A 20,015-nucleotide genomic window follows, 5' to 3' on the forward strand; every position below is an offset into this window, starting at 1 on the left:
GGGATCTGGGGACGAGTCGTGGCTATTGATCCCACACTTTTTCCGGAATGATCTGGTCGCGGTTACAGAAAAACGAAAAAAAAACGAAAAAAAAAAAACTGATCTGAGATGGTGATGAATTTGATGCTATATGTTCGATGAAAGCTCAAGGAATTCGGTACCGCACGATTTCCAGCAATTCTTGTCTGGGAAAATTCTTCCTAAAAGTCGCAGGATGTTTTTTTTTTTTTTTTGCGTTTGTTTGTAGTTATCTCCCTGCAATTCATGTTTGCTTCGACAACGAAGAATGCGAAGGGAGCAAAATCGTCATCACGTGATTACCTGACAACGGCGCGGGAAACGGCCTAAAAATATCAATGTCAAGGGGTGTCTGTGATCTACAAGAATTCGAATGAAAATCAAAAACAAAAAATAAACCAAAGTGGACATTGTAATCACCAATGAAAATGTGCTATTCTTTTGATTGATAGGTGCCAATCAAGAAGCCCCTAATCCTGATACAGGACAGGCAATTGAAGAAGGATGCCATCGATATTTTTAAACTCATTCTTGGTTACATGGGCGACCGAGCTATCAAAGGCAAGTGTCCTGAAAAGCTGGCTTTGGAACTTACTACCAAGGGCTGGAACACGCCAGTTCTGAGAGACGAGATTTATCTACAGCTGTGCAAACAGACCACGGATAATTTTCGACCGTAAGTAATGTATTTAAAGTACGAGAAAAGGGATGTGTCGCTTCTCTTTCGCCATAAGGTTGGATAATATAAATTTAAGGTGACAATGTTAGTGAGCGAGCTCAGGGATTACATGAAATCTCTTCTGTACATTTCATGCGGCAGGGTTCGTACAGGTCATGGAAAACCTGGAAAGTCATGGAATTTGTTATTTCAATTTCCGGGCCTGGAAAGTCATGGAATTTAGGTGAAGGTCATGGAAAGTCATGGAAAAGCAATATGCTTGGCAAAAAGATATTTTAAAAATTGAAAAAAATAACAGGCGAGTCAGAAACAGGCTTTAATTTCAGTAGAAATATACACGAGCAGACATTTTCTGCATTATAATACTGGAAAATATGTTAAACAAATGATTGTTTTGATACTGTTGTGAGAACAACTGCTTAACTTTGGTCACTGAAAACTCAGAAAGGTCATGGTAAAGGTCATGGAAAGTCGTGGAATTTTAAAAGTTTCAAAGAGTAGGAACCCTGTACGGGCAAACTCTTTTCAGTAGTTTGTGGAGGGGTGGTAGCCTCACGGTTAGTGCGCTAGACTCCGGACCTAGCGGTCCGGGTTCGAGTCCTGGCCGGGGGCATTGTGTTGTGTACTTGAATAAGACACTTTACTCTCACAGTGCCTCTCTCTTCCCAGGTGTATAAATGGGTACCGGCGAATTTAATGCTGGGGGTAACCCTGCGATGGACTAGCATCCCTTATAAATACTCCTAGTGGCTTCATGCTACGGCCCTGACCTGATGGGCCACTTGGCTCGTATGCAGACTTAACCTTACCTTAGACTGATTTCAGTGAACAGAAACGTTCGACTTGAAACATTTGATCACTTTCAGAGAGAGTTTACGATGTGGTTGGGAGCTCATGGCTATCTGCCTCGCTCTGTTTCCTCCCTCGACTAAGTTCTACTCGTACTTGGATGGTTATATCAACAAACACTTCCAAGATGCTGATTGGAAGGAGGTAAGTCACCTTCTCACAGAAATTGTTGCCTTATTAACTCTACGGACAGCCAGTGCCGTTTGCCTTTAGTATTTTTTATACTGTTCTCTGCTTGAACTTTCAACCCTAAAGATGCCGTCGACAAGCTAAATTCGGTTAACCTGCGGCGCTTTCCATTTGACCAAAACTTCTGAACTGATTTGAATTTCCCGAAATTTCCTGTGGCGAATGGAACAGCATTTTCCTTGAATTTCCGGAAAAGAGGGCAACCTCGCGAGGAATACCCAAAATTTCGAAAATTTGCGTTCCGCAACAGGTCCATTTAAAACTATGATTATTATATTAAGAGTATTTTTAGTGAAAAAAAAAATGTTGAAATATCTAATAAGTGAGAGTTTCTGGATGTGGAATGGGCATTTAAGTATTTTATTTACTTTAAATTGTGATTAATTCTAGATTCCCGTGACTCAATATGCCCGACATTGTTCTGTGAGACTCAAGAGAATCTCTAGAACTGGTGCTAAGAGAGGTCTGAGAAAACCCAGTATTGAGGAAATTCAACAGGCTAAAGTAAGTAGCTTGGCAGATATGAAGAAGCGAAGATATTTTCTGGGTTTTTGATCTGTTCCAAACAAGGATGAAAATGTTCTTAGTCACATTACTCAGGTCTGCTTTCCCTTGACCTTACGCACGTTGTGATTGGTCAATTTAAGTATTCTAGAGCAAGGTTCGTTTCCCAAGAGCTTGGATTGAGATGTTTTCCTTTCTCCTGGTCGAGAAATATCAAACAACCAATTAAACTCAATTTCTTGGTCCCTTAAAGAGCTCAGTCACGACATTTTAAATTCTTTTCGCCACTTACGAAATTATCTTTTAATAATGGGAAACCTGAAAACGGTAGTTTACTTAAATAGAAAAACACCAAAGAGATGATAATAAGCCATAAAGGAACAAAGATGGTTAAGGATGGACGAGATTAACACAGATTATAAACGACGAACTTGAAAAATATAGGGTAAGCTTTTCAAGATATGCAAGCAGTGACGTAGCTCCTTTAATGTAAGATTGCGAGTCTCCTCGTTTTCCCCGACTACTGATGCCCTGCGCGCTTCGTGTTTACAGCTGAACACTTCCGCATCTACAGTATGGGCTATCAATTCGATCGATAAGAGGTAAGAATTTAATAACCCTGCGCGTTTCTACCCCAGTCGTCTGTTTTTCACCCGTCCATGTTTGGTGCTACTCTGGATGACATCATGGAGGCACAAGCCAAGCGATTCCCTTCACTTAAGCTGCCGTGGATTTTACCCACTCTTGCCGAGTCCGTGCTGGAACACCAAGGCGCCTCAACAGAAGGTATCTTCAGGTAAGAAAATAAAAACACAGCCAGATCATGGTCGGTATTTTATGAAACCTGCAGCAAAAGACTGTGATCCTTGAAAGAGAGCTTATCAATCCTTCAAAGCTGTTGTCACGCAAGGAGCGTTGCGTGACTTCCCCAAGGAACGTTGCGTGACTTACCTCAAGGAACGTGGGGCGTTCACAAGTAAACGCCATTCCACTGCATTCCAAATTTGCTTCGTGAGTATTTTTCTTCCAATGTTTTTTCCATCATCCTTCTCTGTACATTTCTTGGCCTTGCTTCAATAGTTTTCTTGTTGATGTCCAAATGAACGTAACGGGTAATACGGCATTTATCATCACCGTACGCAAGTCCATACTATCCTTCCTTCAGTGATCGTTCCTGACAACGTACTTCCTAGCTAGCGGTGAAAGGCACTGAATTGGAAGCCAGATCGTACTGATCAGTCGTTTAATAAGTGGGTTAATCTCGCAGTGGATCTCGAATTTGCGTTAATTTTTGCCATTAAGCAGATGCGCTTCGTGTATTTAGTTTTGAATAAACCAACACAAGAATTCATTTTCCTTTTTTCACTTCTTTCTGTTTATTCCAGGGTCCCCGGGGATATCGACGAAGTGAACTCTCAAAAGGTCAAATTGGACAGATGGGAAGTTCCCACGGGTATCACGGACCCCCATGTACCAGCATCACTACTCAAGCTTTGGTTCAGGGAACTTCACGAACCTCTCATACCGGAACAATACTAATATCCTTTTGAAAGAAAAAAAAAAAAGACTCCGGGAGATTATAGATGGCTAGATCAAGAAGGAGGCGTTCTTCGGGCCCACAGTATAATTGTTAATTATCATTCAACTACTCCCCCATGGAAGATCAAGAGAACACACAAAATATAGGGACAGTTTACGGTTCGTATTATTTTCAAACTCTGGAGTAAAGTCCATTTATATGTCTTAGGATACTATTGCTGCGCAACGGCAGAAATGTATTCTTTTAATTTAGTGCCTGTACAAAGCCTTGTTTCCTTGACTCTTTCCTACCGAAAAATGTGTCAACAACTGTGACGATCCTACAGTTTCCGTGGCACTTGCGATGGCTCTTCCTGAAGTCAACAGACTTGTACTTTCGTATCTTATTAGGTTTTTACAGGTATGGATATCGCTTGTGTGAACTTCACGCGCTCAGCTCACGTCTGAGACTAGACACGAAAAATTCTGTGCTGTTGACGTCACCCTGCAGGGTTCCGAGCAGTGTCTGTGATTGGCTGTTTTTCGGTTTTGAATTTTCGCACGCTTTTATCGATCAATCAGAGGGCACTGTAGAACTACGTCATCAGTATGGGATTTTTCGGAGGTTCTCGGGCGTGTCTTCAGCGCGGAAAGATTTTCGCGCGCCCAGACAGAACTCTGTTTCATGTGATTATGTGGACGTTAAGGGCAAGATAGCGCCATCTTACATAATTTTAGTTCAGTTTTTTTTGTAACGTTTATCGTTTTTGTTGTTTGCAGATATTTTCCCTTCCCGACATGTGCGCTGTGACAAAAATGGATGTGAATAACTTGTCGATGGTGTGGGCGCCCAATTGCCTTCGCTGTCCCTCAGATGATCCTAAGGAAATCTTTGAGAACACGCGGAGAGAAATGACTTGTATGAGAACTCTGTTACGAAGTCTGGATATATCGTTTATGGAAGGCGTTCGCTTACAAACAAACATGTTAGCGACCACTTCAACAACAACAGTAACGACAAGAACGAACCGTAATTCTGAAAAGAACGATTTCAATTCAGTGAGAGAGGAGTAACCTCTATTTTCAGCCTGGTTAAGCGAAGTTACTTCCTTCTGCCGGATCGAATGCAAGCAATTACGGAACATTATTGACACCAACTTTGCATTCCTTTCGGTGCGTCGAGACGGTTTTATCGTGACGTTTGTGAGGTTCCTGTTGTTGTTGGGGAAAGGGGTGGGGCAATAGCAGAAAAGCCTGCGATAAAAGGTGAACGAAACATTGTACATATGAATAAAGCTCCAGATGTTATAGAAATTGTGGTGGCTGGTTGATAAGGGAGTTTACAGGGTGTCTTTGCTCAGTATGCGCGAACTGATTTAGCCTGCGATTAGACGTTCTTTTTTCCGGCGGCGAACGGGAAAGGAGTGTTTTTTTTTTTCTCCTTCCCCCTCCTTCCCTTCGCAGGTTACGACTGATTTCGAAATTCTGACAAAATTCTAAGCTTAGTTGATCGACTTAGTTGACCAACTTAGTAGGCAATTGCAAAAAAAAAAAATCATTTCGGTTCTCGGCTAAAAATAATAAAAACTATTTGCACAAAAAAAAAACACTGCCAAGCCAAATGTTATAGTTCTCTTTGCATTTGTACTGGTCAACTATTGCGGGCCAGGCCAATAACTCAAACTCTTCATGTCAACCGAGCTTTAAGCCATCTATACTGACAGTAGTAATGGACGCTCATATGAGCGGTAACCAATCAGGAGCCGAGAAAGACAATAGGCTATTGTTTGGAGAACAATGGACGCTATTGTTTTCCACATCCAAGATGGCCGCCACAAATTTCAGCCAATCAGGAGCCGAATTAAGAACAATGGATGCTATTGTTTTCCAAATCCAAGATGGCCGCCACAAATTTCAGCCAATCAGGAGCCTAATTAAGAATTCAAGATGGCGGCGCCCACGAAAGTCGGCCATGTTGGAAAACAGCCCACCAGCCTCGACGGAGGACTGGGATCGGTCTCACGGATTTCCATGGCGACACAAATCACGCCAGGGTCACGCAAAAAATGTCATGCAACTTCAAAATCGATACTTACAGCGTCCTGTGGTCCTAAACGACAGAGGTCCATCCAACAAGCGGCCATGATGGAGACTGAGAGACTTGTGTCCGAGGCACTTATATACCTTTCTATTCGTTCCAAAGCATCCTGGGACGGTGACCTCATCGGGAGCCAATCCTAGACTTGACCCACTCCTTCGCAGTCGAAGGGGTAAAAATAGGGGTAAGGGGGTACTCCCCGTTCCAAAGCATCCTGGGCTGGTGACCGCATCGGGAACCAATCTTAGACTTGCCCCACTCCCTTCGCGGTCGAAGGGGTAAAAATTGGGGTGAGGGGGTACTCCCCGTTCCAAAGCATCGTGGGACGGTGACCTCATCGGGAACCAATCCTAGATTTGTCCCACTCCCTTCTCGGCCAAAGGGGTAAAATAGGGATAAGGGGGTACTCCCTCTTAGTCTGCTATTTAAAACCTTCACACGTTTTGAAAAGGACCAAAACAAAGTTTGTTGACTCACGAAAAAAATTTTTTCACAAGAGATGTTTGCAACAGGAGTTACAATACTCAGATAAGTGCGGACATTGCAAAACCTCAAATCCTAGGGGAATGAAGATGAGGCACAACTTTCACCTTGGGAGGAGGTGGTACGAGAGAGGATTACCAACGCAACGAATGCCATCAATAGGTATCGGCGAGGGGGACGGCCTTATCATATTCACAATCGTAATATTGTTTCGTGGAGGACCTTGCCGTACCATGCGAATCTTTCCATCTGGTTTGAATTTTATACAAGACTCACCATCTTCGTGCAGCAAAGGGGAAACGCTACCCTGTACATCCATGCCTATGTCAACTTGCCGTGGATGACCATTACTCAATCAATAAGACAGACGGTGTATGAAATGTTCAGTAGAAACATCCCAACGGAAGTAATGCTCTGCGTACGCGAAGTAAAGTTTAGGTTATTGTTCCTGTCGTGGCTGCACTACGACGCTGAGGATGAAGTGATTATCAACAGATTAACTCTTCAGTCATCTTTTTCACCCCCCATTTACCCTGAAGACACAGCTTGGGTGTAACGTGTAACTTTTATTGTAACTCAAAAAACTCGTAAAACAAAACAAAAACAAAAACAAAGAGCCTGAGTCTTTATAACGTTTATTGAATAATGATAATAAAAATAATAACATGAGCTCCGAAAGAGAATTGGTTACAATTTTTAACTCCTTAACTCTTGACCGTCGGTATTCCACAAAGTGTTGGGAACTAAACTCGTTTCCAGTTTCACAGACTCTTGGTCCCTGGCCCCAAAACGCACGATATTCTGCCCTAGTTTTCTTTGCTTTTGGTCATGAAGTCTTTGCCTGATCCGTCCCTTATTCTTGGCATAGTAACTTCTCCAATACTCGTTGATCCGTTCCCTGTTGTTTTTACAGTATTGTCTTCGATAATTTCTGATGTGCTCCTTGTTCTGTTGACAATAGGCTCTCTGGCTGCTGGCGAGTCGTTCCTTGATGTTTTCATACTATCTTTTACGACACCACCACCACCTCATCCACTACCCCCACATTTACCACCACCACCACATTTACCACCACCACCACCACCACCACCACATCCACCACCACATTCACCACCACCGCCACCACCACATTTACCACCACCACCACATTCACTACCACCGCCACATTCACCACCACCACCACATGCACCATCACAACCACCATATTCACCACCACCACCTCCTATATCACCACCACATGTACCACCACAGCCACATCCACCACCTACACCACCACCACCACCACCTACACCACCACCAAATTTCCCACCACATCCACCTCCACCGCCACCACCACCACATTCACCACCACCACTGCCACATCCACCACATTTACCACCACCACCACCACATGCATCCACCACATTCACCACCACCACCACCACCACCACCACATCCACCACCTACACCACCACCACTGCATCCACCACCACCACCACCTACACCACCACCACACTTACCACCACCACCGCATTTACCACCGCCACCACCACCGCCACCACCACCACCACCACATTTACCACCGCCAACACCACCGCATCCACCACCGCATCCACCACCACCTACACCACCACCACATTTACCACCGCCACCAAAACCACATTCACCACCACCGCCACCACCGCCGCCACCACCACCACCACATCCACCACATTTTACCACCACAGCCACATCCATTACCTACACCACCACCACCGCATCCACCACCACCACATTCACCACATTCACCACCACCACCACCACATCCATTACCTGCACCACCACCACATTCACCATCACCACCACCACCGCCACCGCCACCGCCTCCACCACACTCGTCAACTCGATCATTAATCATGTATAAAACTAAGGCATTAACTGCCTCAATTCATTTTGAGTCAAACTAGCAAGGAGTCATGTCCCTTTATTGTCGATATTGTCATAGACTATTCTCCCGCGCAGACAGTAGAATTCGTCACGAAAAACATAGTTGTCAAAGCAGTGGACCAGAAAAGACCCGAGATGTCCCAAATATCACATTTCCTACCGAAAAGCACCATGGGATCCCTGGTAGAATAGAAATGGGAGAAGCGTTTCGGTTCAAGACACCCTCCAGTATTTTGATCGTGGGCCCTTCTGGTTGTGGCAAGACTTGTTTTACCGAATCGTTACTCTTGGATCACTTGGAAGAATTGTTTGTAAACCCTCCCACTACGATTTATTATTGCTACGGGACGTGGCAAGACGGATTTAGAGACATGCAAGACGCTGGTGTGCAATTTCACGAAGGGATTCCAGAGTCAGACCATCTCAAGTCATGGTTTCCGAAGGGTGGATTACTCGTACTGGACGATCTGATGGCAGAGGGAGGTGAGGACAAAGCGTTGCTAGACTTATTCACCAAACACTCTCATCATCAAAATATCACCGTGTTGTACTTGTGCCAAGACATGTTTCCACCAGGGAAATACGGCAAGAGTATTTCCAGGAACGCCCACTACATCGTAGCCTTCAAAAATCCGAGGGATCAATTAGGGATGAAGAATTTACTGCTTCAAGCTTTTCCCACTTGCTGGCAAGACATGATGGACGCGTATCAAAAAGTGACCGAACGACCGTTTGGGTACATGGTCCTGGATTTACATCCCGCCAGTGATGACAGGAAACGCGTGTTTAGTCACCTCATGACGCACGAAGGATACCCACGCTGGCATCGAAGAAAGACAGAGGATGTCTGATCATTGCCCAAAATGGTATATTAAACATCAGTTTAATCGACTCGGTTCATTTGAAGTACGTTGTCTTGGGTGAAGGTCGACGAGAATCATGGATGATCGTTCAACAGATATTTTTGGTCCCGTGGAAGATAACAATGGTGAGAACATTCAAGAGGAAGAAGAGGTGGATGAAGAGGAGCCTGAAGAGGAACAGGAAGAAGATGAAGATAGTAGCAGCTCCGAAGAGGAAGAAGAAGCGGGCGACGATGAACCAGATCCGTGGAGTCCGCTACGTCAAAACGTCGGGGAAGACGTCAAAGAAACCTACCTGAAGGAAGTCCAGCAGTTCCTGGATAAGGGAAAATCCCAAAACTTTGCCGAAAATGCTGCTTTCAACGTCCTATTACCTGTAAGTAGAAGAAGGCTACGAAGGACTTACTTAGAGCGTCTAAAATGGACTCACCGTATCAAACACGACGCAATACACCGTAAAGTCATGAAGACTCTTCGACGCTTTATTGGGGAAGACGACATGGATTTTGACGAAGCGGCCGAGTCGGCAGTGGCAAAACGAAAATTCCTGCTAAACAGACTAATGCAGAAGAAGTTACTCCCCGACGATGATGACGAGGAGGAAGTAGAAGAAGAGGTTAAGACCTGAATTAGCCATGTGACTCTTATAAGAGTGTGTGATTCCAGGGTTTTAGTCATTATTTGTAAGACGCCACACATGCAAGATGAATTGCTCCAATCAACTGTCAGGGAATGACCAGAGGGTTGTCTGTAAAAAGGCCTACCACAAAAAATATTATGCCAAGAACAAACAGCGAATCCTGGCCCAACAAAAGAGATATCGTGCAGAGAACGTCGGGATTCTCAAAACCCGTCGTAAAAGATGTTATGAAAACAACAAGGAACGACTCGCCAGCAGCCAGAGAGCCTATTGTCAACAGAACAAGGAGCACATCAGAAATTATCGAAGACAATACTGTAAAAACAACAGGGAACGGATCAACGAGTATTGGAGAAGTTACTATGCCAAGAATAAGGGACGGATCAGGCAAAGACTTCATGACCAAAAGCAAAGAAAACTAGGGCAGAATATCGTGCGTTTTGGGGCCAGGGACCAAGAGTCTGTGAAACTGGAAACGAGTTTAGTTCCCAACACTTTGTGGAATACCGACGGTCAAGAGCTAAGGAGTTAAAAATTGTAACCAATTCTCTTTCGGAGCTCATGTTATTATTTTTATTATCATTATTCAATAAACGTTATAAAGACTCAGGCTCTTTGTTTTTGTTTTTGTTTTGTTTTACGAGTTTTTTGAGTTACAATAAAAGTTACACGTTACACCCAAGCTGTGTCTTCAGGGTAAATGGGGGGTGAAAAAGATGACTGAAGAGTTAATCTGTTGATAATCACTTCATCCTCAGCGTCGTAGTGCAGCCACGACAGGAACAATAACCTAAACTTTACTTCGCGTACGCAGAGCATTACTTCCGTTGGGATGTTTCTACTGAACATTTCATACACCGTCTGTCTTATTGATTGAGTAATGGTCATCCACGGCAAGTTGACATAGGCATGGATGTACAGGGTAGCGTTTCCCCTTTGCTGCACGAAGATGGTGAGTCTTGTATAAAATTCAAACCAGATGGAAAGATTCGCATGGTACGGCAAGGTCCTCCACGAAACAATATTACGATTGTGAATATGATAAGGCCGTCCCCCTCGCCGATACCTATTGATGGCATTCGTTGCGTTGGTAATCCTCTCTCGTACCACCTCCTCCCAAGGTGAAAGTTGTGCCTCATCTTCATTCCCCTAGGATTTGAGGTTTTGCAATGTCCGCACTTATCTGAGTATTGTAACTCCTGTTGCAAACATCTCTTGTGAAAAAATTTTTTTCGTGAGTCAACAAACTTTGTTTTGGTCCTTTTCAAAACGTGTGAAGGTTTTAAATAGCAGACTAAGAGGGAGTACCCCCTTATCCCTATTTTACCCCTTTGGCCGAGAAGGGAGTGGGACAAATCTAGGATTGGTTCCCGATGAGGTCACCGTCCCACGATGCTTTGGAACGGGGAGTACCCCCTCACCCCAATTTTTACCCCTTCGACCGCGAAGGGAGTGGGGCAAGTCTAAGATTGGTTCCCGATGCGGTCACCAGCCCAGGATGCTTTGGAACGGGGAGTACCCCCTTACCCCTATTTTTACCCCTTCGACTGCGAAGGAGTGGGTCAAGTCTAGGATTGGCTCCCGATGAGGTCACCGTCCCAGGATGCTTTGGAACGAATAGAAAGGTATATAAGTGCCTCGGACACAAGTCTCTCAGTCTCCATCATGGCCGCTTGTTGGATGGACCTCTGTCGTTTAGGACCACAGGACGCTGTAAGTATCGATTTTGAAGTTGCATGACATTTTTTGCGTGACCCTGGCGTGATTTGTGTCGCCATGGAAATCCGTGAGACCGATCCCAGTCCTCCGTCGAGGCTGGTGGGCTGTTTTCCAACATGGCCGACTTTCGTGGGCGCCGCCATCTTGAATTCTTAATTAGGCTCCTGATTGGCTGAAATTTGTGGCGGCCATCTTGGATGTGGAAAACAATAGCGTCCATTGTTCTCCAAACAATAGCCTATTGTCTTTCTCGGCTCCTGATTGGTTACCGCTCATATGAGCGTCCATTACTACTACTGACAAGTGTGCGATGACGGTAAACCGTACGCTCACATGGCGAGAGGACTGAAATGGGCCTGCGTAATCAGTGGCGAATCTAGGGGAACAGGCCCCCCTTGTTTTGGGTAAAAAAAACAAGAGAAAAATCGCAGAAGGAAGCCGGCAGGGCAAGCAAAAAAAACTCTCCCCCCCCCCCCTCTCCCCCTTTAGCTCAAGGTCTGGATCCGCCAATGGTAATCTCTACTCAGAGGTTATAACTACCTAGTGAAATGAAGCTTCAGTGTTAGTAGGGACAGCTCCTTCGCTGACTATCCAGGTCTATCAACTAGTTTGGTAGATAATAAAAATGTGTAATAAAGCTGTTTGAAAGTATTGATACAGACGCAATATCTAAGTTTACCTGCGATTAATATTCCCTTGCGGTAATTATAAAATTTGTCTATAAGATGTCACAGGCAAAATCATAATGATATAAATAGCGTTTATTTTAGCGAGATTAAAAGTAACAAGCTGTAGCTAACGAAGCTAAAAAGGGTATCATGCAAATAAGATCGCAGTTGTGAACTCAAACTATACGCAAGCTATAAAGTTAGCCTCTTCGATTCTGACTGTTACGAAACGATTAAAAAGTGTGCTAAAGACCCTTGCGGAAATTTGAAGTCTTGTTTTAAAATTTCTCGACAACATTTGTGATATTTCTCATAAGAATTATATTTCGATTCCCGTGCGCTACTCAATTTCATTGTTTATGAACCAATCAGATGCGAGTAGATATCTTGTTCGTGTGTCCAGAATATACAGAATAGATCATTCGGCCTGGGTTAAATTTAAAGCTCAACATTTAATTCGACATCTGCTGTGTAAATCCGTCGGCATCTTCAGTGAATGTTGGACATCGGTAATTACACTTGCTCAAAATACAGGGTCTTTTTATGGCTGGCCCTCTCGCGCGTGGTTAGCAAGGAAGTGAAATGGAACTTTGTGCTCATCTCGCCATAGCTTCTTCACACGCTTAACCATGAAATTGTCCCTTTAAAACAACACCAAAAACTAAACTCCGTCACGTTGGCCACTTGATCTACAAACTGACTGGTTTTTACGTATGATATAATATCACAACTACTGAAAACTACTTACAGCTCTTAATAACTCTTTCATGAAAATCAATGATCGTACAGTTACAGATTGCTCAGTGAGCTGACAATCAAATGCAATGCTATAATAGGGTAATAAATTTAACAGTCAAAGCTTGTGATTTATTTGCTAGTGCTTCCATAACATCTCAATTTTCCCAGAGTGTGATAGCCTCTCTGGCCGCCCGAACCATTGTCTCCAAACCTCAGCTGCATGACGGGAAGGTGGGATTTGTTTGTCAACAGACCGCTGTCCTCGCGCCACACACGATCATTCGCATCGCAGTTGCATCCATATGCGATGTTTGCGCACGTGCCAGTTACTCCGCATGCGCACTTGTAAGGATAAGTGGAGTTACTTCCTCCCCAGTACGTCATCTGATCTCCATCACGTGAAACCCACCAGCCAAACATGTTACCGTCCCGCAGGAGCCTTGAGCCATGACATTCGTACTTGATAAACTGCTCGCAGTGGGCGGATATGGTCGTTAGGTTTCCCAGCTGGAGATGATTTGCCCCAATGTAGTGGATATCACGCTTGTAACATCCCGCAGGCCAGCATCCTTGCACCAGCGTTCTGTCTTCGCTGTCGTGACTGATGACTGTCACGCCAATGTTGTTCTTGTTAGTCATGTCACAGTCAACAATGAAAGGTGTCACGCCACCCTCTCCATCAGGATCGATGACGTAAGATCCACTTAGAGCGTTGGGATTGCACAACTTAATCTCGCTACAGCTTTTATTTTCTGCAAAGAAATGTTGAAACGTCCGATTTATGTTCGGTGTTCACCGGCTGGCTCAGAAGTTCCGCTTACTGTGTCGACTTTGGGCAAACTAATTTTTTGTTAATGCATTTTTAACCGTTTTGCGCCTTTTCCCATTTCAGGTCACTGCAACCTACCCCTAACTCCTTGTATACCCTTCTCCTCAACTAAGTTCCCTCTCTTTTAAGACTTCTCTCTAACAAGCGCCATTTTCACCTCTTATAAGATTATAAAAAAACACATAGTTTGAGGTTGCTACATCCTTTGAGCTGTAACCCGAAAGCTTCCCCCCTCCCCCACCCCCCAAAGAAAACTAAAATAATAAAAATAAAATAGTAAAAACAAATGTTTGTAAACTTATACCTCCATGTTCACAGTTTGTTCCACAGAATCCTGGCTTACAATGACAGCGATAGGAATTCAACTCATATTCAGGAACACACTCGGCACCGTTCTTGCAAGGATCGTTTTCACATGGAGACTGAAAATATTAAACAAAGAGAACATTAGTCATGATACAACTTTTCAGGCCCTGTATTGATAAGAAAGCAGACAAATTTTAGGCCTGATACAAAAATCGTACGCATGGGCTGTTATGATGGAAGGTAACATTAGCGTAAAACGTCTTAGTCGAACTGAAGAGAGTGTAAAATAAATACGTTTGTCACTTACCCATGGGCTGTAATGATGGAAGGTAGCATTAGAGTGAAACTTTTTAGTTTCTCTGTACTTGTCAGTGGCCAACAACTCACACAGATAAAGACCTTTCGAGTCAGGATACGCCGCCATGTTGAACGAATAACACTTTGGTTCAGAAACACAAAGGAACGTGCTATCAAACTGATCTTCCACCATGTACGATGTTATTTTCTCTACTCCTAGGTAATGGAAAGGATTAGGCTTAAAATCGCCAGCGGAAAAGTCGCCTGCTGGATTTCGATAAAGAGCACTGTTTTCCATAGTGTACATCATCATTAGCTGGGAGGACAGAAACAACAGTAATGGCAAGAGTATCATGGTGACGCCTCCAACGAGAGCTAGCAATATGTCGATTAAAGTGAGATAGCTCTACTTTAAATTCGCTATGTTTCAGTTATGTTAATTGACTGATTGATTGATTGATTGGTTTTCCTTAATGCAGTCATGTATCACGTATTACTCCGTTCAAGCCAATTAGTTCCTGCAGATTTAATACTTTAATTTGTTTTGTAATATTACGAATGTTATACTGAATTAAAATGCACATCCTCCCTAGATTTTCACAATTCCATCTTTCGATAGTCGGAATTTTAGAACGTTTTCTTATGAACGTGCCGGCTTCGTAAGAACCTGTAAATTGCCTTTTATGTTTCGATACAAGCTAGGCAATGAATAAATCATTTGGTGAAATCTATATTTTTACACCTGCAAAAATAATAAAGGAGAAAAGTAGAAGTTTTAAGAAAAAAAAAACTGAGAACAATTTCATGATTCCCTTTAGGTTTGAATACCTTTGCTTTTTTCTTATTCATGGAATATTCAATAGATTTCTGTTTTTAAGAGCTCTTTTCCTTAGCTCAATGAGTTTATTACCAGAAAAAGCATTTGAAAATTCATGAATTATTTCCACTCAACTTAATTAGCTGAATTATTCCTGGTGAAGCGTTATCATGTTTAAGCTTAATAATTTAGAACCTAACTCTTCGCTAATAGAGAAGGTATCAATTCCATGTGGGCTAACTGAACTACAACAAGCTGGGAAGCGATAAAAAGGATAAAACATTTTGATGGCTGCATAAAATGGCTGAATATAGCAGAAGAATTCAAGCAGAAGCTCTCTTTTTCCCTAAGTGAGTTTATTACTAGGAAAAGCATTTGAAAATTCATGAATTATTTCTGACTCAATTATCTGAATTATTTCTGGTGAAGTGTTATCATATTAAAGCTTAATAATTTAGAACCGAACTCCTCACTAATAGAGGGTATCAAAAATATCAATTCCATTTAGGCTAACTGAACTACAGCAAGCTGGGAAACGATAAAAATAATAAAACATTTTGATGGCTGCATATAAGTGAGTTTATTACTGGGAAAACCGTTTGAAAATTATTGAATTATTTCCACTCGATTAGCTGAATATTTCTGGTGAAAGTGTTATCATGTTTAAGCTTAATAATTTAGAGTCAAACTCCTCGCTAATAGAAGGTATCAATTCCATGTCGGCTAACTGAACTAGCTACAGCAAGCTGGGACGCGATAAAACATTTTAATGGCTGTATATAGCAGGAGCATTTAAGCAGAAGTACTAGAAATAGTTCAACTGTAAATATTAATCAGATTCGTGGCTGCTAGCTGCCGGTTTTACTTGAAATCTTCATGATTATTATTATTATTATTATTATTATTATTATTATTATTATTATTCAAGTTTACCGAACTTCAGAGCAACAAATTCTTCAAATGAATTAAGGTCATATTTATGCGTAGAATGGGAATGACGGCTATGTTAGCGCAAATTAGAGAACGAAACTGAACATAGTAAGTTATAAAAATAAATTGACATGGGCTGGGGGTAGACATTTGTAATAAAACAACAGTTTATAAGCAAATTAATCCAGCGAGGATTAGGACGATGTATTAAACAAAAACGTCATGAAAACCAAACGGATTAATTCGGTAAATTATCTCCGGTTTTCCTACGCGAATAGTCACCGAGCTTTCTTGACTGGTTTTGCGACTGTTTGTTATCACAACTATCAAACTACTTACAACTCTTTATAATTGGTTCATGTAAATCAATGATCGTACCGTTGCAGAGTGCCTGGTAAGATGACAATCAAATCCAATGATATAATAAGTTAATAAAGTCAAGTCAAAGTAATTTATTTGCTAGTGCTTCCATAACACCTCAGTTTTCCCAAAGTGTGATAGCCTTTCTCCCCGCTCGAACCACTGTTGTCTCTAAACCTCAGCTGCATGATGGGAAGGTGGGATTTGTTTGTCAACAAACCGCTGTCCTCGCGCCACGCATAATCATTCGCATCGCCGTTACATTTATATGCGATGTTTGCGCACTTGCCAGTTACTCCGCATGCGCACTTGTAAGGATAAGTGGAGTTACTTCTCTCCAGTACGTCATCTGATCCCCATCACGTGAAACCCACCAGCCATACTTGAAACGGAAGGTCGTTGAGCCAAATCATTCGTACTTGTTAAACTGCTTACAGTGGGCGGATATGGTCGTTACGTTTCCTAGCTGGAGATGATTTGCCCCAGTGTGGTGGATATCGCGCTTGTAACATCCTGCAGGCAACCATCCTTGCACCAGAGTTCTGTCTTCGCCTTCGTGACTGATGACCGTCACGCTAATGTTGTTCTTGTCAGTCATGTCACAGTCAACAGTGAGAGGGGTGACGCCTTCTTTCTATCAGGATTGATGACGTAAGAATCATTTAGAGCGTTGCGATCGCTCAACTTAACCTCACTACGGCTTTCATTCACTACAACAAAATATTGGAATGCTCGAGTTATGATGATATTTACAGACAGGATCCGCCTGAATTTCAAAATCCTGTTTTAGTATTTTTTCCTCCCACTTCCCGAGATTCTGGCACACAATTTATCTAGAGAAGTTAAGCCGCTCAACATTTAGGAGACATTCTCTTGAAGAGCACTTAGATAAGAGTCAAACTACTTTAGGACCCTTTGATTAATACAATAGCTATCTATTGTAGTTTTCGTAAGAGAATCTTAAGTTAAACGTAACTGTTATCTATATCTGCTATTTGGCTACATTAAGGTCGTTATCATTAAGATACTTGATACATGTACAAGTCAAGCAGGTGTTTATTTGGTGGATATTCCATAGCACCTCAGTTTTCCCAGGGTGTGATACCCAAGCTCGTTAGGGGGGCTGATATCTCCAAATCTCAGCTGCATGACGGGAAGGTGGGATTTGTTTGTCAACAAACCGCTGTCTTCGCGCCACACATCGACATTCTCGTCACAGTTGCATCCATGTCGGGAACGTGCACAAGTGCCAGTTACTCCACATGCGCACTTGTATAAAGGAATGGAGTTCGCTCCGCCCCAGTAAGTCATCTTGTCTCTATCACGTGACACCCACCAGCCAAACATGTTACCGTTGTCTAAGAGTATTGAGTTACGACATTCGTACTTGATAAACTGCTCACAGTGGGCGGATATGGCCGTTAGTTTTCCCAGCTGAAGGAGATTTATTCCAGTGTATTGAATGTCACGTTTGTAGCAGCCTCGAGGCTCACATCCTTGCACCAGCGTTCTGTCTTCGCTGTCGTGACTGATGACTGTCACGCCAACGTTGTTCTTGTCTGTCATGTCACAGACAACAGTGAAAGCTATCACGCCTCCTTCTCCATCAGGATCGATGACGTAAGATCCACTTGGAGTGTTGGGATCGCACAACTTAATCTCGCTACAGCTTTTATTTTCTGTAAAGAAATGTTGAAATGTCCAAGTTAGCTTTGGTGTTCACCGGCTGGCTCAGAAGTTCCGCTTACTGTGTCGACTTTGGGCAAAATAATTTTTTGTTAATATGTTTTTAACCGTTTTGCGCCATTTTCCACATTAGGTTTCTGCAACCTACCCCTACCTCCTTGTATACCGTTCTACTCTACTAAGTTCCCTGTCTTTTAAGACTTCTTTCTAACAAGCGCCATTATCACCATAAGATTATGTAAAGAGAAAACAAATAATTTGAGGTTATTACATCCTTTGAGCTGTAACCCCAAAGCTCCCTCCGCCCGAAAGTTTCTCTTTTCATTGGTAGGCTCTCTTACATCTATTTCTAAGCTTCCATACTAGTTTATCATACAATCACCACCCCCCCCCCCCCCCCCCATTTAACACACACACCCAATAACGGTCTTAAAACTGCAAGTAGCCTTCCTAGGGCCTTATAAATTCAGTCTTTTACTGTTGCTATATATAAAAAAAACTAAAATAATAGAAATAAAGTAGTAAAAACAAACATTTGTAAACTTATACCTCCATATTCACAGTTTGTTCCACAGAATCCCAGCTTACAGTGACAGCGATACGAATTCAACTCATATTCAGGAACACAGACTGCACCGTTCTTGGAAGGATCGCTTTCACATGGCAACTGAAAATATTAAACAAAGAGAACATTAATCATGATACAATTTTTCACGACCTGTATTGATAAGAAAGCAGACAAATTGTAGGCCTGATACAAAAATCGTACGCATGGGCTGTTATGATGGAAGGTAACATTAGCGTAAAACATTTTAGTCTAACTGAAGAGAGTGGAAAATAAATACGTTTGTCACTTACCCATGGGCTGTAATGATGGAAGGTAGCATTGGAGTGAAACTTTTTAGTTTCTCTGTACTTGTCAGTGGCCAACAACTCACACAGATAAAGACCTTTCGAGTCAGGATACGCCGCCACGTTGAACGAATAACACTTTGGTTCAGCAACACAAGGGAAAGTGCAACCAAACTGATCTTCCACCATGGACGATGTTATTTTCTCTGCCCATAGGTAATGGAAGGGATTAGGCTTAAAATCGCCAACGGAAAAGTCGCTTGCTGGATTTCGATAAAGGGCACTGTTTTCCATAGTGTACATCATCATTAACTGGGAGGACAGAAACAACAGTAATGGCAAGAGTATCATGGTGCGGAGCTGCTGACAACAATGTGTTTTTTGAAACGTGAGACAGCTCTCCTTTAATTTAAAATATATATGAATATGGCAGCTGTGATGAATGAATGAATAATTGATTGCACGGTCTAATTAGGGGGCTGGTTCAGTGCCGGGCTAATTTTCCTTAGTAAAACTTATGCTTTTTTTACTTATTCGTACGATGTAAATTCCTGAGAACTGAATTGTGTCGCTTTATATTCAACGTGAAAAGAACACCTTTTTTTATTAAGGATATTGTTGCACCCTAAGCAGCTTACATACCTAACCTTGAAACAACCACATTACTGAGAAAGGCCGAAAATAAGAAATTAACGAAGTCGATAGAAAAAACAAGAGGAATATAGCTTATTATTGCCTGGGGTGTTTTGGACACATTTCGATTTTATCTTGTCCGTGTGAATTTTGGACCTTTCTCTTCTTCTGTTTTTTTTTTTTTTTTCCTTTTCTTTTCTTTTTTTTTGGTCTCAATAATGGTTTGTGAGCTCAATAGTGTTCTTATAATAACGAAAACAATTGATTTATGCATCCCATATTTCCTTTATACTTGGTTAAAGCGTTAACAATTTATGAATTCCTCCTCTTTTTTAATAGAAGTTCATCACTTTTGCCGTAATAAACTAGAAAAAACAAAACAAATGGAATCTCTCCTGTTCTAGTGATGTCTGTTATTTGGCGATGATGTGTAG

The 20,015-nt window shown here is 42.4% G+C and overlaps 5 protein-coding genes and 1 pseudogene across 5 annotated transcripts; 3 read left to right on the forward strand and 3 right to left on the reverse strand.

The window, feature by feature from the left end:
• Positions 1-209: 209 nt before the first annotated feature.
• LOC149098057 (rho GTPase-activating protein 39-like) lies at positions 210-5,364 on the forward strand. The gene is made up of 7 exons (XM_089277625.1): positions 210-694; positions 1,564-1,690; positions 2,126-2,239; positions 2,878-3,035; positions 3,625-3,777; positions 4,070-4,178; positions 4,538-5,364. The coding sequence occupies exons 1-7, from the start codon at positions 558-560 to the stop codon at positions 4,829-4,831; spliced, it is 1,092 nt and encodes a 363-aa protein (XP_089133751.1). The 5' UTR covers positions 210-557; the 3' UTR covers positions 4,832-5,364.
• A 2,761-nt stretch (positions 5,365-8,125) lies between these two features.
• Positions 8,126-9,094, forward strand: LOC149098058 (uncharacterized). Its single transcript, XM_089277627.1, has one exon. It carries the CDS (start codon positions 8,273-8,275, stop codon positions 9,092-9,094), a length of 822 nt encoding a protein of 273 aa, XP_089133753.1. The 5' UTR covers positions 8,126-8,272.
• Positions 9,095-9,168: 74 nt separating this feature from the next.
• LOC149098059 (uncharacterized) lies at positions 9,169-9,962 on the forward strand. Its single transcript, XM_089277628.1, has one exon. It carries the CDS (start codon positions 9,183-9,185, stop codon positions 9,732-9,734), a length of 552 nt encoding a protein of 183 aa, XP_089133754.1. The 5' UTR covers positions 9,169-9,182; the 3' UTR covers positions 9,735-9,962.
• Positions 9,963-12,073: 2,111 nt separating this feature from the next.
• Positions 12,074-14,702, reverse strand: LOC110050979 (contactin-associated protein-like 2). Its single transcript, XM_089277626.1, has 3 exons — positions 14,314-14,702; positions 14,005-14,122; positions 12,074-13,623 (listed from the first exon to the last, which is right to left on the reverse strand). Exons 1-3 carry the CDS (start codon positions 14,656-14,658, stop codon positions 13,001-13,003), a joined length of 1,086 nt encoding a protein of 361 aa, XP_089133752.1. The 5' UTR covers positions 14,659-14,702; the 3' UTR covers positions 12,074-13,000.
• Positions 14,703-15,675: 973 nt separating this feature from the next.
• On the reverse strand, positions 15,676-17,430 carry LOC149098060 (neurexin-4-like; annotated as a pseudogene).
• LOC149098061 (contactin-associated protein-like 5) lies at positions 15,676-19,416 on the reverse strand. Its single transcript, XM_089278219.1, has 4 exons — positions 18,955-19,416; positions 18,646-18,763; positions 18,134-18,136; positions 15,676-18,089 (listed from the first exon to the last, which is right to left on the reverse strand). Exons 1-4 carry the CDS (start codon positions 19,297-19,299, stop codon positions 17,467-17,469), a joined length of 1,089 nt encoding a protein of 362 aa, XP_089134345.1. The 5' UTR covers positions 19,300-19,416; the 3' UTR covers positions 15,676-17,466.
• Between the last annotated feature and the right edge of the window lie 599 nt (positions 19,417-20,015).

The sequence above is a fragment of the Orbicella faveolata genome, unplaced genomic scaffold (assembly GCF_042242905.1).
Source record: "Orbicella faveolata isolate gen_17 unplaced genomic scaffold, um_ofav_v1 contig_46, whole genome shotgun sequence".
NCBI classification, from domain to species: Eukaryota; Metazoa; Cnidaria; class Anthozoa; order Scleractinia; family Merulinidae; genus Orbicella; species Orbicella faveolata.

Excerpts from the sequence above, each read along its gene's own strand:
- LOC149098058 (XM_089277627.1), top strand. The coding sequence starts at position 8,273 with ATGTCCCTTTATTGTCGATATTGTCATAGACTATTCTCCCGCGCAGAC.
- LOC149098057 (XM_089277625.1), top strand. The coding sequence starts at position 558 with ATGGGCGACCGAGCTATCAAAGGCAAGTGTCCTGAAAAGCTGGCTTTG. Across the intron at positions 695-1,563 it reads ACCACGGATAATTTTCGACC|AGAGAGTTTACGATGTGGTT; the intron begins GTAAGTAATGTA and ends GATCACTTTCAG. Across the intron at positions 3,036-3,624 it reads TCAACAGAAGGTATCTTCAG|GGTCCCCGGGGATATCGACG; the intron begins GTAAGAAAATAA and ends TGTTTATTCCAG.
- LOC149098061 (XM_089278219.1), bottom strand. The coding sequence starts at position 19,299 with ATGATACTCTTGCCATTACTGTTGTTTCTGTCCTCCCAGTTAATGATG. Across the intron at positions 18,764-18,954 it reads TCCATCATTACAGCCCATGG|TTGCCATGTGAAAGCGATCC; the intron begins GTAAGTGACAAA and ends TAATATTTTCAG.
- LOC149098059 (XM_089277628.1), top strand. The coding sequence starts at position 9,183 with ATGGATGATCGTTCAACAGATATTTTTGGTCCCGTGGAAGATAACAAT.
- LOC110050979 (XM_089277626.1), bottom strand. The coding sequence starts at position 14,658 with ATGATACTCTTGCCATTACTGTTGTTTCTGTCCTCCCAGCTAATGATG. Across the intron at positions 14,123-14,313 it reads TCCATCATTACAGCCCATGG|TCTCCATGTGAAAACGATCC; the intron begins GTAAGTGACAAA and ends TAATATTTTCAG. Across the intron at positions 13,624-14,004 it reads AACAAACTGTGAACATGGAG|AAAATAAAAGCTGTAGCGAG; the intron begins GTATAAGTTTAC and ends ATTTCTTTGCAG.